This window comes from Anopheles arabiensis, chromosome 3 (assembly GCF_016920715.1).
Source record: "Anopheles arabiensis isolate DONGOLA chromosome 3, AaraD3, whole genome shotgun sequence".
Classification (NCBI taxonomy): Eukaryota; Metazoa; Arthropoda; class Insecta; order Diptera; family Culicidae; genus Anopheles; species Anopheles arabiensis.
Genome location: NC_053518.1, coordinates 8,757,560 through 8,773,379, shown reverse-complemented (window position 1 = coordinate 8,773,379; position 15,820 = coordinate 8,757,560). Strand labels below are relative to the sequence as shown.

Below are 15,820 nucleotides of genomic sequence, written 5' to 3'. Positions count from 1 at the left end.
GGCCTCAAATTTCTCTTGCATTGTACCACGTTGACGACTACGACGACGTACGAGTCCGTCATTTGATGTGATTTCAGGTCACACGTGGTACAGGGAAAAGCCTTGCTTCCAAATTGTTCGTGCCACTAATTGGAAAACTTTGTTAACTGGCTGATTGATAGCTGAAAGACTTTCTAATCCTCTTTGGCGATACTCGTTGGTGCTGTCTGGGAATTTCGGGTTGCTAAACGGGCTCAATGGTGGTCTTTTATTGTTTTTGTTAATGGGTTGGTGAACTCAATTTAAAGCCATTTAGCAATCGTTTCGTGTGAAATTCATTTTCATTTCGTCGTCCAATACAAGACAGGGTTGATGCTTTGCTATTTCAACTGAATCATCTCGCTATAAACAAGACAACCTTTGTTAGGAAAATGGGCATTAAAATAAGCTGTACAATAACGATGTTCATTTTTCACAACAACATCGCAAGTAAGTCGTTCAAATTAGCTAAACCGCTTGCTTTCGTTTAACAGACAAACGCCAGAAGATGATGGCAAACATAATTTGCATTCAATGAACACATTCTCTTCAACCACCAACCTCATCCATCCGTCAGAAATTGTACGCTGCTGGCTTCTTCTGTGATTTGTTTCCGTCGACTCTGACTGAGCCGGTCGCACGACTGGTAGCGTGCATCGACGCAACAAGATGAAAAAAACAAGCGGCACAACCAGTAGAAAATAGACACATCAACCTAACGCCCATCAGCGTCTCGTACGCATCCGCTTCACTTTCTCTCAACTCCTTTTCTCCTTTTTCCGTTCTGCTTTGCGAACGCTTAGAATAAAGGATGGATGCTTACCTCGTTTTGAAGCCGGTCGACTCGTCGACTCCCTTGTAGAACAGTGGATGCTGGTATGCGTTGCGAATGTTTAGCAGTTTGCCCGTTTGTGCGACGTAGCCGGCGATCCCTTTGCCGCTCTCGATGCGTATCTCCTTCGAGGCCTGCAAAGCACAACAAAAAAGGGATACAGTTTTAGATGCCAAGCCAGCATATTGGGTGTGTGAGTGGCTTTCTGTGTGCTGTGTGTTTTTCGGATCGCCAACTCGCAAACATTCCGGCTCGGGCGGAGATCAGAAAAAGAGGCCGAGCTTTAGCTTGTCAGTGTTTTACCTGAACCACCGGGTAGCCACAACATCAGGGAAGGATTTGTTTCACCAACATTACCACAACTGCGTTACAGTAAAGTGGAAATAGAAGCTGCTGAAATCACATTTTCGCTGTGTAGCTTACAGTTTTCGCTGAGATTTGCGTATTTTTTTGGGGGTAGGAAGCGTACTGTTAGCTTATGCCCTTTATTGCTACTACACGGCGCGTTTGGTTGGTGAATCGTTGAGTCAAAGAGTATTGTAGGAGGGAACCGAGTTTGCCGAACGGAAACGAAACATGTCATTGGGAACGCAATATTATCCCACACTGATGACAGATATTCAATATCACGCTTTGGAAGGGCGGTTTGTGGACATTCAAAAAAGCCAAACAGTTATGTCGGTTTTGCGAATATACAACGGATAACGGATCAAAACGACAAATGATTCTGGAAATACTTTCGGACATTATAGCTTAACCGCACGATGATAATAGCCCTTCCAACTGTAATTAATTATTGTTTCAGTTTAATAATGGCATTGTTGACGCTTTTCCCAAAATCCCCCCTATTATCAATTAAATCCTTTGAACTTTGTAACATACGCTTTTGTATAGGCGACACCAAACCAAAGCACATAGATTGTACGTGATTGGTTTCGAACAAAGTACGTGGAATTAAACGTGTTACAGAAAATGCAATAACGCTGCAACCATAAATTAAAACAATTCCTGAAATTTATTCACGTTATCGATCGATATAGTTGGGACTCTGTAAGAGCGGTTTGCAATTTTCGGAACCGCTAAATTAGCATCCTCACAGGTGGGGTTGGAAATTGGGAAAACTATTTCCATCCCTCTGTTAAATTGCATCCCAAACCAAATCAAATGTATCGATCACTTCTTTTGAACGTTAATTTCCAATAATGCACCATCCAAAATGAATGCCCAGCACGACACGCTAACGACATTCGTTATTAAGCGCTTTTAATCAATAGCGCACTCCCCCCCCCCCACCCATTTGGTTGATTAAGAGAGCGGGGAAAAACTCACCTCATTGCCATCGAAAACCTTCGAAACCAGCTCGCCGGTGTGCTTGTCGAGCAGAAATAGAGAGCATCGTTCTGCAGCCGCCAGTTCCTTGGCCTCCGTCATGACGCCCCGCAACAGCTGTCCCAGGTCACCTGTGAAGAAGCGAGACGAGCGACTTGATGTTAAACAGCGACATTTAAATGATGAAATGTTTCTTTAAAAAAAAGGAAGTGTAGAGGAAAAGAGTTTAAATGGTACAAAAACGGAACACGAATATGCCACTCAAAGGGACGTTTTGGTGGAAAGGATGGGAGGAAAGGAAGAAAAAAATGAGGTTAATTAAATGGAGTCTTCGAAGCGACAGGTTTGCACGCAGCACCAAGCGTAAACGCTTCGGCCAGTAGTGTATTTATGAATATTTATCTTTTCATCTCTTCCTATGATATTAGTTTAATTAAATTCTTCTTACGCCTGTCTACCGCTGCAGATAGTTTTGCTTTCAAACTGATTGTTGACGCTTGCTGAAATGTGGCAGGAACACGTTACTGTGGGTGTAAGCTTACAATATCCGTTGTGTTTAATATTTCATAAAGGAGCAACTTTCAGAACGTGATAAATCCATGGTTGACGTGCGCCTGAAAGGAGTTACTTTTAATATTCATTCTCTCGTACTGCTGCCCCCCTGATGGTAATATCATAATCTTCATATCACTATACTATTCGTAAAGGACATTGAGGGCACATGGGCAGAAAAGCAAGAAGAAAAAACACTCTCTCTATGGCTCTATGGCCATAGCAATCGCTTCGGGTTCATCTTAATTGGAAAAAATATTTTCCATCCGCCTCTATCCGTGCCGTCGACGACGACAGAGTGACCGAAGAAGCCAATTTTTATTTTGCCCATAAAACAGGAACGCTCCACAGCGCAATTGCCGCTCCATGGGCCGCTTTACAAAAACGGGAGAAAAAAGGAAAATGGCAACATTATAATGGAGAAACTAATCATTCTAACAATAAGCTTGATCGTGATCGCTTTGGAGATTTTGTTTTCTAATGCACCTTCTTTCTTGCCGGCTGGCTGGCTGGCAGGGCCCCTGCGGAATAACCGTTCGCGGACGGGCGGACACAGGTGAGCCACGCGCGAAAAAAGGTGGCCTGGTTCAAGACAGCGAGGAAGAGAGCAAACAGAAGTTTTGGCGGAAGTAGCGCGCGGAAGAGCGAAAGCAAGTGACCCCCGGACCGGAACAGGAAGACTGGAACAGGATGCACGGAAGCAGCTGCCTTTTATGTTCCGCACTTCCGACACGGTGTGCTGTATTATTTCAAACAGCTGTGTGTGTGTGTGTCTTTAACGGAAGGGAGCAACATTGCAACAATGCTCCATTGTTGTAGCTCGCGCTGTGTTACATTGTGCCGGGATCGTTGGTCGTAAAGCAGCGTCGGGTGTCGGTGATGAAATACAAACACACACACACAGAAAGACATGTATCTCCAACACCACTCCCGAAGGATGCTTTTATACACAAAACCTCACGGAAAAGCTTCCAAAGGCTTGCCAAAGTAAGGATCAAGGTGTGTGTGTGTGTAAGTGTGGAGCAGACAAGTGGATCGCGGCAGATATACAAAAGGCTGCCCTTTTGTTTGTAAGCTGCCTTTTTTTCTTTTTCTTCTCTGCCTTCCGTTCCGCCCATTCTGCTATATATCGCTATTATCCTGATTATGAGCACGTCCATGTGTGTGTGTTGCGTTCCGTTTGTGTTTCGTTCCACGCCGCGCTTTAGTACACTTTAGTGATGTTAAACAGTGTGAGCATAATGTTGCAGACAGACCAAACAGTGGTGAGGACAGGACGGACAGAAGGTGGAGCAGCGTGTGTGTGTAGCGTGAACGAGTGGAGATGCATTTTAAAACAATTCCATTATGATGGCTGACTTTTCTGAACCCATGAAACACTCTGCGCCATCCGCCTTTGTGCGAGTGAAAATGAACACCAAAATAATGTCATACGAATGCGAACTTGGGAAATGGAGAACTTTACTGCGGGTTGCCATGTGGGTTACTACATTGTGCGGCATTTGGTAGTGTGGTGTCCCGTTTTACGATCGGAGTAGAAGCAATTAGGTGTGAAGGTTATTTTACAGCCAATGGGATGGGATATTTATACCAGTCGATGCTTTAAGGGAATTGGAGAAATATTAAAAGGCTTTGATGTAATTATTATTTAAAAAATTCAACTATTTATCAACAAGAAGCCCAATTCTTTACTTCCATCATAATTCTGTGCCCCAAAGTTTTAACTTTACATATCAGTCTACAGCTGACAAACAACAGACAATCTTTTCCCACTTCCAACTAGAAGCGGCATCCCCATTTGGCATCGACTGTTAATCGACGATAAAATGAAAATGGAACACAGAATATCCAAACACACACGCTCTGAAATCTGTTTTCATTTCATATGGCTATTCTCTTCTCTATCTCCCACACACACTCCGGCACGCATTATGTCTCCCTCTTTCGTTCTAGCACATCAAACATGTTGACGAAAATATCGTACGAGAAAATTGTGCCCCTTTTGGCGTGGACTGATGGCTCCCTTAAGTGCGGAAACGCAATCGCAAGAGGCAGCAGCAGCAGTGGCAAGACAGGGCAAGGGTAAGGCAGCTGATCAAACATTTGCTCAAACAGCCCAGCCGTCTCGAGTACTACGAGTTTGTGTGAAGCGGTAGGATGGGAAGTGGCGTACCTCCCTGCCCACATCTGCTCTAACGATGGGAGCCAAAAGCATCAATAACATCTCTACTGTGCACACTGTGTAACGCACCAGCAGCAGCAGCAGCAGCAGCACCGGCGGCACTGACCACAACACCACCATTGGCTATCAATCGGAAGGTGTCAATTGGTACAGCGTATAACGTTTGTTTATTTACGCTCTCAAGACCTAATGCCCGAGAACCACTGCACAGACGACTGGGGCGGGAGGAAACGAATTTCTCTGCCGTGCAAGACTGTGACTGTGATCGATCTGGCCTCCAGTAGGATGGGAGGCCTTTTCATGCGATCCATAAACTAACACGAGCATCATCAGCAATCGGTTGGTTGGTTGCTGCCCTGTTGGTGTAGCTTTAAAGTGGCTTCATTTTGCCCTCCCTTTGTTTCTGCAGATGCTGTGGTTTATCGATCTGTGATAGTGACATAAATGAAAAGGTCCTTCTTCAATAAAGACCGAAATAATTGAGATATTGAGGCGACGTCTGCCAAATCAAACTGAATCAAGCGTAATCAATTGGACACTATAAAGAAGGGCCTCTTGTTTTCGTACATAAATTAATAAACCGAACGTCAAGCATTAGGTGTCTCTATCAGCGCTCAACTGTTACTGCAGATACACAGACACAGACAGTCAGACAGACAGACAAACAAACATACAAATTGTCCCTGTTTCATTTCTGCTCCATGCTACAATCAAAACCGAGCGAGGAAAGACAGCTTTGGGCCGGGTTAAGAGACCTAACGTCGGGTATGGTTTATGTCCCCATTCACCCCCGGGCGCACAAAACGCGACGCGTGAAAAGCCGGGCGTCAAATGAAAATGGAGCACAATTTATTATTATTGCGAGGAATAATCGTAAAAATAAATCACAATTTATCACTACAGCCACATGCACTGGGCCGCTCCGTTTTCGGGCACGGATTGCGTTTCCGGGGATGAGATTTAAGACGTGAGCCGGTTCCGGTTGTCTCGTCACTAGAGAAAAAGGGGACCAGAAATTAAATAAACGCACCACAAAAAAGGGCTGCGAGTGTATCTGTCTGTCCCGGGGCCGCTCCAAAAACACCGAACCATGGGCTTTATGGGCTACTACTCCTAGCCGCAAGAGAATCACACCAAGCCCGTGACACACACGGTGACAAATTTGTAAGCTCATTTATTAAGTGCCAACAACGCGACTCGTGCGACAAATCACGGCAAACTGGACGAAGCCGCGATGAAGGATTACGATGTGCGGGGGCCATTCGCGCACGAGCCATTCGATGGCCATTAAAAGTGACCGAACCCACGGTAAGCCCTTTTTTCCGCCAAGAAGGGGAAATAAAATAAAAACACGCATTTAATATACTGTGCTGCTGTGCGGTGCAAGCGTAGTAAGCGGGGACAGCCAACCCTAGCCAGAACGGTTCCCATGTGAGCGTCACGTGGAAGCACATACACACACACGCACGTAATGGATTTGTATTTTGCTGAGTCAATTAAATTTATGAGCTTCACTTTTGATGGCAGGGAGAAGGGAAGGAAGCACGCCCGGGCAGGGTGCAAAAACATTCGGCGGTTTGCTTTTTTCGGCGAGCGCGTACAATTTAATTGCGATTTTGATCGCTTTTCGACGCGTTGTCATAATAACTCGAACGCTCCCCCGGGGCGGGGCCGTCAGGGCCGTCGCCGTCATTATTCATCGTTTGGGTCGGTTGGGCCGCGACGAAGTTGCATACTTCGTTTCGTAATAACTGGGAATGGGAGGGTGGGAAGGGCGGAAGGGGGGTTAGGGGAGGCCAGGGGAGATGGCAGCGAGTTTATTGCGAGCTCCAGATGCAAACAGGCGACGAAATCGTCCTTGCAGTTACGATTAATGTTTAATTAGCAGATAGGGGTGAGGCTATTGATTGCTTTCTATGCGACGTAGAAACGGATAAGGTGACGTTAAGGGAAAAAGGATTATACAATGTTTCTTATTACAGCACTGCGTTACGTTTACAATGGTCGTTATTATACAATTGTTAGTTTGAAGATAAGCCGGACAGCTATAACATCTGTTAAGGAATAGGTTTAACTACATTTAATACCAAAAACAGCATGCATAGTCGCTGCTATTTTAAAGTACAATTGACAAAGCGAGCCTTAACAGGAAGATAAACACACCTGAGAGCAAAACAAAAAATGGCAAAAATGGCAAAACAAAATTGTCCTTCAGAAGAAACTATTTTCAAAAAGTCAACTTCATCTGCAGTTCATATTTTCTGTTTTTTTTTTGCCCTACAAACAAACACAAAAACTGACTTCACATTCCGATCCTTTAAGCACGTTTATTCTATTGCGCACTAGTTGCAAGTCCACAACCGCACACACACACACACACACACACACACACACAGTTAACCACAATTGTACAGTTTTAGCATTGCAAATGATAGTTTTTTCCTCATCCAACCCGTCCTCCTTCGCTCGCTCTCTCTCTCTCCCTCTCTTTGTGTGTAGGTCTCCCGGTCCCGAAAACTTTCGTCTGTCTCGATGAAAGTGATTTATGATGGCCAGACCCCATACGTAGCAAGCAGGCAGGCAGGCAGGCAGACAGGCAGGCAGGCAGGCAGGTAGTGAACGGCGTGAGAAAAAAAAGGGCAAAAAACCTCCACACCACGGGCTGGCGGAAAAGGTAGAATAGATCGCTTACGCTCCTCTGGGGGAAACATCGAAACATGGGGGAGAAACTTCAACCACGGCCACCAGTGTGTACCAGTTGCATGCAAAGATGTGCCACTGTGCCTGGCTGTTTCTACTGAAACTATTTTCTTCTCGGTAAGTTGTTTTTACGTCTCTCTCGTATTTCGTTTTCGAAAGGCAAGATGACACACAAAAAAACCTCGCCAATTTCCTGTGCAACTTATGCTTTGTTGGTAATTTTTTTCTTTCTATAGTTTAATGGAATTTTTAAATACATCCTGTTGAGGGGCAAACCAAGGGCTAAATGAAACTTTGGGACAACATGTAGCAAAGCAATAGAGCAAAGTTTTTGCCACAACACAGCAAAACATTCGATTGACCGTGTGCTGTACAATTTTTGTGTTGTTTAAATATCATATCGCTATTTGGAGACGTAAAACTTATCTGATCTTCTTTGCAGGATACATATTTAATACAAGTTTTTTCTATTTCTTTTGTGGTTGTATGCTGGTTGAACTGAACTTTGACCGACATTATGTTTGCTGTCGGAACTACAACGTCTCTTTTTACTGCGCTATGCTCACCTAACATATGAGCTGTTCCTATTCACATTAGTTTTCTAATGTTTCCCCCCAATTGAGGCGATAGCAAAAAGGTCAACCTCCACAACCTTGCAGTCCCCAGTTTTGACAGGATGCAATTACGCCCTGTCAAATTGGTGCATTAAAAGCTGCATACTTATCGAATCGCAACCGCGCTTCGTTTGCGGTATGATTTAGTGAGACTGATGATAATGGAGGGAGGGGGGAGGGATGATGCTGCCCCTCGTTTATTGCAGCGAATGAACTTGCAGCGTGCAGGCCAATTAAGTCGTTTATCATGCACGGTTTGCCTTTGGAGCAAATATGCTAACGGAGCCACTAATTTGCGTAAATCAAATTTGGAATTGGGGGAGTGCAACTCAATTGGATCGAACTAGATCGAGTGAAGTAACAGAACATTCTTTCATAAAATCTGCTTGATGTATTCCTTTCCTGCTAAAAACCACTCTCCAACTCATCCCAACGAAATCAATCCATATCGATCCACTGGGTGCCTGATGGGGCTTCAACCGGCTTCAAAGACCGGGAGGATCGATCGCTCAATCCTCGTCCGAGATGCTGCCTACTAGGCTGCAGGACGCGCTTACCTTACTTTGCATGCATCATACATTGGCAAGGGCAAGGGCGCAACAAAAAATTGCAACCACACGCTAACGCTTCCCCAGGCGCCGGTGCACGTGCAGTACGTGATATATATCAATCGAGCAGTAGCAGCCAGCTCCCCCGCTAGACAAGGCATATAAATTTCCTCTCCTGCACGAATTGTTGAGCAAACATAAAATAAACCTCTGCTTCATAACAAACAGCGACACATCCGGCTGCCAGCGCCTGCCTGCAATCGGCCATAAAAAGCGTCAAAATCGCGGGAAAACGTCAGCGGGGGGAGTACTGCACAAGCACAACACGTTCCTAACGAACACACACGCATCAGAGAGCCGAGAGAGAGAGAGAGCGCGCTGTGCGCATCGTAAATATGATGTTTTATGTTAGAAACGTAAAAGTTCCGATAAAAAAAAACACCGAACACAAATGTTTGTCGAAGCATGCAACGAGATTGTGGATTGATTCTAGACACAAAGAGGAGATGTGCACGTAAAATTGAGTTGATTTTAGTGCTCTCCGATTTGGAATGTGCGATTGTGTATGCACTATTCCGGTGGAAAACTGTATTTTTTTGTGTATATAAAAAAAATATGCATTCCCCACACGGAAGGGATATTTTTAAAGGCCGTCAGTGAATTTTTAAAAATTCCATCAGTTGGTGTGCTCCGTCACACAGTATCTCCATTCTCTAGCTCCATTCCAAACCTGCCCGAACAAACCTGTGCTGATAAATCGTTAATTCACCCACATGTAATGGGCAAGAAGAGGGAAAACAAACAAAGCGATAGAAACCATCCCTCCCACCTGTGTATGACGGCCTCGGCGGCCATAATTCATACCGAACCCATTGGTGGACCCCTTGCTGACAGGTGGCAAAACCGAGCAGTAGTGATACGAGAGTGCCATTGTTCTACGCTGCCGAGGAACCCGTACTACCCTTCCCGCAACGTACACCCCCCTGGCCTGCTCCACATGGTTCAGTTTTATGATCCATCAAAATAGTGTACAACACAGCTACTGGTGTGCAGCGAATGGAGCGCGGTTGATTCGATTCGGTTACCGGGAAGCTTGGTTAGGTAAGTAATTAACCGCACGGTTCATTGTCTTCGCATTAGGGGCGGGTAGGAAATTTAGTTAGTTGAAATAGGAAGGGGACGAGGGGGTGCAAAACGCGCGTGGTCAGGTGGGTGAATCCTGTCCCATTATGTGCTGAAATAGATTGAAACGCTATCATCGCGCCAAGGCTTTCCGAAGTGGGAAAGTTTCGGGAGGGGGGCCAATTGCATTAGGTTAGGTTAGGACGTAGAACTGACTTTGCAGAACGTGTATTGCAGGTTTAATCTAATTATTTTCATTTTAGAAACAATGGATATTCAACTCCATGCCATAGATTGGGCAAAATAGACGACTTTAGGGAATAGTTGAATTAATTCAATATTTAGCACTAAATATTAGTATAAATACTCCCTTACTCTGAATTACTCAACAAAAATAAACATCAAGCTGTCATTGTTTGCAGTAGTTTGACAGCTTGAACGTCACTTTGACAAATGACCCAAATGACAATCCAGCCTGCTCTCACTATGGCGAGCTCAATGACAGCTGCTTCAACCCATACTGAGAGGCTATCATCGTTTCCTCCTGCATACTGAGCAAGCTTGTTTTTTCCCCTCGCTTAGGCGAGATGATTTTGTTTGTATGGTGAGCAGATCTATCGCCGATGATTGCTCTAATGAGATGATCGGGCAACAGCCGCTCACATGATGAAATCATGATGAGGTCGGATTTTGGAGTGAGTAAAAATTTCTTCCCCACATCGAGCCGCCATTGTGTTGTGGTTTGAGAACATTGGATCATCTACGAACTGTTTACATTTGTAAAACGTGCAATAATTGACCGCGGGCTACATTTCTCGATTCTTTTGTTGAAAGAGCATATCAAATATCCCAAATCAGTTAAAATATAGTGAAATATTGTACCGGACACACGATGCTTTGAAGAAAACGTGAGGGCAAACATGGGAAGATGATGAACATTTTACCTTACTAATAGTTGATTTACAGCCTCTAGGTAAGTGTAAAACGCCCAACAGAGTGCTGTTGTCCATGTTAGAAAACGTTTTTAAATTGCAGAGGATGATTCTTTCTCCGTCACAGGCATCAACAAAACATGAAGCAGCGTTTAACGATGAAGAAGATACCCAGTTGTGCGATAACCGTTAACGTTGAAAATCAAGAGGAATACATGGATTGAAAATACTCAAAGAGAATACGCATCGAGTCGAATTTAAAACGGAAAATAATGGTCTACAAAAAGCGAAAATAATGGCAAAGGAAACGAGTGCGGCTGGGCCGCAATACCATCCAATATTTCATGAAAGGCCATGTTTTGGATTGCCATGATTGTTAGCAATGGCGGATTAAGACGAATGGAGGCCCTAAGCGGTCATACAAAAGTAGAGGCTTGGTTGAAGCGTCTAGCAGGGGATTGTATCAAATATCCTAACCAGAGAAGGATTGAGTAGCAATTATGCTTGTAAGCGGATGGTAGGTGCCATTTTTGGGGCCCCTGGCCGACTCAGATGTTCGACGCTTAAACAACTAAACACACATTAAAACTGAAGGAAATACACATCTAATCAATTACTTTAAAAAATAATATAATTGTATTGATTCGTGAGGTATTTTGTAGTTTTGACCTGCATGTACAATTCTAAAATATTCCTATGAATCACAGAAAGGCCTAAAGCCTAAAAGCCTGCCTTATAAGCTTGAAAATTACACGTGGCAAAGAACCCTAAAAAAGCTGAATAAAATCACGTGCTTTTAATGGTTTGTAGTGTAAATTGATTGACAGAGCCGGCTGGCCACATGTACATAACATGTGCTGTTTTGCAGTGTTCTTACATCCTCCGTTATTTTCAAATTCATCCATGCTTAGAGAGCGTACACCGCTTTTCCACTGCTAGTCATATTGAAATTGCTTTAGTCATAATTTGCACTTGGAGGATTTACACATTCTATTTTCCCCTAATTTTCTTCAAATCCTTTTTCTTTGTCTAGCTTGGATCCTAAATCAGCAGCTTCCATTCAAAAAGAATCAAATTTAGTTTCCACAATTCACGAAAACAAAATTCATTACTTGCACTCTCCATCGTTTGCTCTTCATCATCCCTTGTTGTTTCTTGAACACCATGCAATCATCAAAGGCAACACGATATCATCGTCAATATTTTCACTTGTGCGTGGATCTATTTCTGCTCCAAGGTTCGATGCGTCTACTAGTGCCTTTCCAACGACCCAAATTTCGAAGCCTTCAATGGTTTACATGTTTAATTGAGATGTTCTGACTTGATGTACTGCGGATCAAATCCAACCACGGCAGTACAACAAGTCAGCAGATGAACTGAATAGAAAGGAAGAGTCAGAGTGTACTAGGGATGGTAACGGTGGAAAAAGTGAAAGAGGGGAATACCTTTTTTTTTCGCCATGACTACCATGACGATGATTGCACTGATTTTCCCCTTCCTTTTTTCTCACAGCACGCTGCTCATAGTGAGATCGCTTTCGTCTGAAAAGCGGAACGGAAAGCGACTTGCATCAAATGTCAACCCGATTTTCCGTGCTGAAATTGTCGTCCGGGGATTCATTCAGAGTGACCAGAAATACCGATTTATCTGTATTCCTACCGATTTTTGATATGCCTACCGATTCACAGATGAGCCCCCTAAAACTACCGAATTTTCATTTATCCTACCGAAAATCACAGATTTTTTCGTAATACTGACCAAAAAGTCATATTACCATTTCCCAAATCACTTAATGTATTAAACTCTATATGGAAATCACTAGCAACCAGAACCAGAACTTCAACAGAGACAACTAAGGCCCGTGTCTGCACTTCATGAAGTCGAACGCGCTGATAAAATTTTATATGCAATTTGACAGATAATGTAACCCGGCGCTCTAGCAGCAATAGAACACGACATCGAACATGAAAAATGTATTGGACTTCACATGTTCGATTTGTGGGTAATCACATCGAACATGTAAAATCCCATATATTTTTCATGTTCGATATCGCGTTCGAATACTGCTAGAGCGTCCCAATCATTTGTTGGGTTAAATTCCCTAGTACAATTTTCCGATCGACACTTCAGAAAGGCCTCATGTGACCGCTGTTAACCAAATCTAAACTATCTAAAGATGTTATTTTCTCGTGCTGCTCTTCATGGGACAGATTAGCTTCCATCTCCGACAACCTCTCCCCCCCCCCCCCGCTCAACACTTTAAAGCCTACCGAAAACTACCGAAATAATCTAAAACTCCTACCGAAAACTACCGATAAAATTTTGATGCGCCTACCGAAAACCGCCAAAATAATCTGGCCACTCTGGATTCATTTTATAATACTTTGATAAATGTCAGTGTTTTTCAACACGTATCACGTTATCATTTATTTTCTTCCTTTATAAAGATTCTAATTGAATCCAAAGTCTATCCATCTCCTTAATGGAACTCACTAGAACCACGAAGTAACTACCCGTCGAGTTGCAGATAATCAAGTTCCTCCATTTCCATATCAAAATATCCTTTGCTTTTGTAGCGAACACCATGACACACATGCTGTTCCCGCTTCGGTCCAAAGTACGTCTTCACCAACGACCGTGAAGAACACGGTGGGAGTTGGGACCAGTGATAAAACTAACCCCCTGCTCTTCCTGCCACCTCATCCACCGACATTACCAATGCAAAGGAATTACCACACACACTCACAAACCTAACCACCAAACCATAGTCATCCACATTCAGTGCGGCGACGCGGTTCCGATTGTTAATTAAATCGAATTGAATTAGTTCGCGTATGCAAATGAATCGTTATGCCCTTGTCTGCTGCTGCTACCACATGTCGCACACTCAATTCTATTCCCCATTACAACCACACACACGCACACATATGTGGAGGAAATTTCCTGCACACAAACGAACCGCGTAAAATGATTCCTTATGGTGTTTGGGTTTTGGAATACCCTCGGTATTTTGCCAGAGTTCACATTACCGAGAAGTTCATTTTCTTACCGCGACATTATTTCTCACCGATGACTATCGGGCACATATCTTGTTTGGGCCATAACCATGCGGCACTAACGCAGGCAAAGAAAAGCGAGCACATGCACACGATTAGATAATCTTTTCCACTGACAGTGGGGAGGGCGATATAACAATAACGGCATTAGCGGGTTTGATAAGCAAGCGTGATTCCGTTCTGCTGTCACCCTTTGCCAGCGGACTTGTGATGGTTTCAAGGTACATCGAACGGGGACCCTCCTCCAATTCCCGCCATGAAGAATGCTAACGAGTAGACTTAATGACGACGACGATTGCCGTGCGATAAACGACGCATTGCTGCCCGTCCGCAAACTTCCCCCGAATTGTTCCCCAGGGGAAGGTTCTCGGAGCTGCCGTGTCGCATTTGCACGATCACAACGTCGCACGAAACGTGCCTAATTGCTAGGCAACGTCACCGACCGGCGAACGAACGTCACCAACCTGGAGCTGGAGCTGCTACCTCACCCTTCCCAGCCTGCGCGTGACTTAAGCCTCATTAGCGATGACGTTTTAACTGGGAATTCAATTTCCGTCTTAAAACAGGATCAAGAACCTGACGACGACAGGTTCGGGTGTTCGGAGGGCGCCCAGTCAAGTTCTCCGAACCGAATCAACAGCCATCGACAATGGTGACAAGATTGACACTCTTGACATTTTGGGATAATTTGTTTTGCATTAATGAGCGAGCGTATTGCCTGCCATCGCTTTTTTCCCGTTGTGTCTTGCGCCCTATTCGTGTGCTTTGCTGTTTGTAGCTTCCCTATCAGCGGAAGCATCACACGAGAGGGCTGCGTGGAAGGGAGAGGGATCCTAAAGATCCCAAAAAGTTTCACCCAAAATTAAAGTGGAACCCGTTGGAATGCTTGCGGTAAGACGGCACGGCACCCAGTGGCAGCCCGACTAATGACGCGCGACGTAGATGAAAGCGCTTTCCGAAATTATCTCTCGCCAAGTTTTATTAAAAGACACAATCAACCAACGCCGAGTGGGTGGCTGTAATTATGCCCATGAATTAATGGGACCCACTCCCCTCCACCGAGAACCGTTCGGTTTGACGGAATTAACCAATTTACACGAATCGGTGGGACCCCCCCAACTACCATTAATAATTAAACCACGGATCGGATCGGTGTGGTGATCGTTTAATAGCCTTTTTACCCCTAATCATTCCCTGTGCAATAAAGGGAACCACTGCAGCGTGCATCTGATTAGGAAGCGCAAACATCAGCGCCGCTTCCCTGCACGCTTCCATTAAATCCGGAACACGGTGTAAATCGTTATCAAGTGATCAATAGCATATGTTTCCAGGGCCGCCACTCTACAAAAGCCACTCGACCGGTTCCGATGGGCGAGCGAGGAGGAAAGCTGCCAGGTATAAGGGTAAAGGTCTGGCCTGGGCAGAGCGGCAATTGATGTGTGAGATTGATTGATTTTTGTCGTTGTTTTCTTCCGCATGAGTGTGAGGGAGGCGGTGAGAGAGTTCGATAAGATAATTGCCGCTGCCGACAAGTGGTTCTGGGGCTTTTATTGCTATCGCTTTGGAGTTACCGTTTTATTTGAATAAAATTGTAAAGCCATCGCCAATGAAATGGCTAATTCGGCACAAGATGTGCTAATGTGCAATGATCACCTCTTATGGGGATGGCAGCTGAGAGCAGCTTCGTGCTTTTAAAAATGGAAATTTCCATCGATCTATTTCCGTTTGCAATAGATAACACTCTTTCTCGTCTTCCTGATGGTAGGCGCAATACCTCAATTAGCACTTTAAATCTACACAGCACTTACCTATCTTTCCCAGCAACCGGCGGGCCACTTGTAGCAAATTTTGGCACTGATCGCGCACACGTTTCTCCTCGTACAGCTCGAACGCCGTCACCAGGTGGCCCAGCACGTACCTACAAATAGAATCCAT

General features: G+C 44.4%; 1 protein-coding gene across 3 annotated transcripts in view; it reads right to left on the bottom strand.

Annotated features, from left to right (window-relative positions):
* Window positions 1-15,820, bottom strand: part of LOC120901435 (cGMP-dependent 3',5'-cyclic phosphodiesterase-like) — a 46,841-nt gene that overhangs the window by 7,925 nt on the left and 23,096 nt on the right. For all 3 annotated transcript variants that reach the window (XM_040309384.1, XM_040309385.1, XM_040309386.1), the window contains 3 exons: window positions 15,694-15,803; window positions 2,180-2,310; window positions 842-984 (listed from right to left, as the gene is read on the bottom strand). In XM_040309384.1, coding sequence (XP_040165318.1) covers window positions 842-984; window positions 2,180-2,310; window positions 15,694-15,803 — 384 coding nt within the window. The remainder of the gene's footprint in view (window positions 1-841; window positions 985-2,179; window positions 2,311-15,693; window positions 15,804-15,820) is intronic.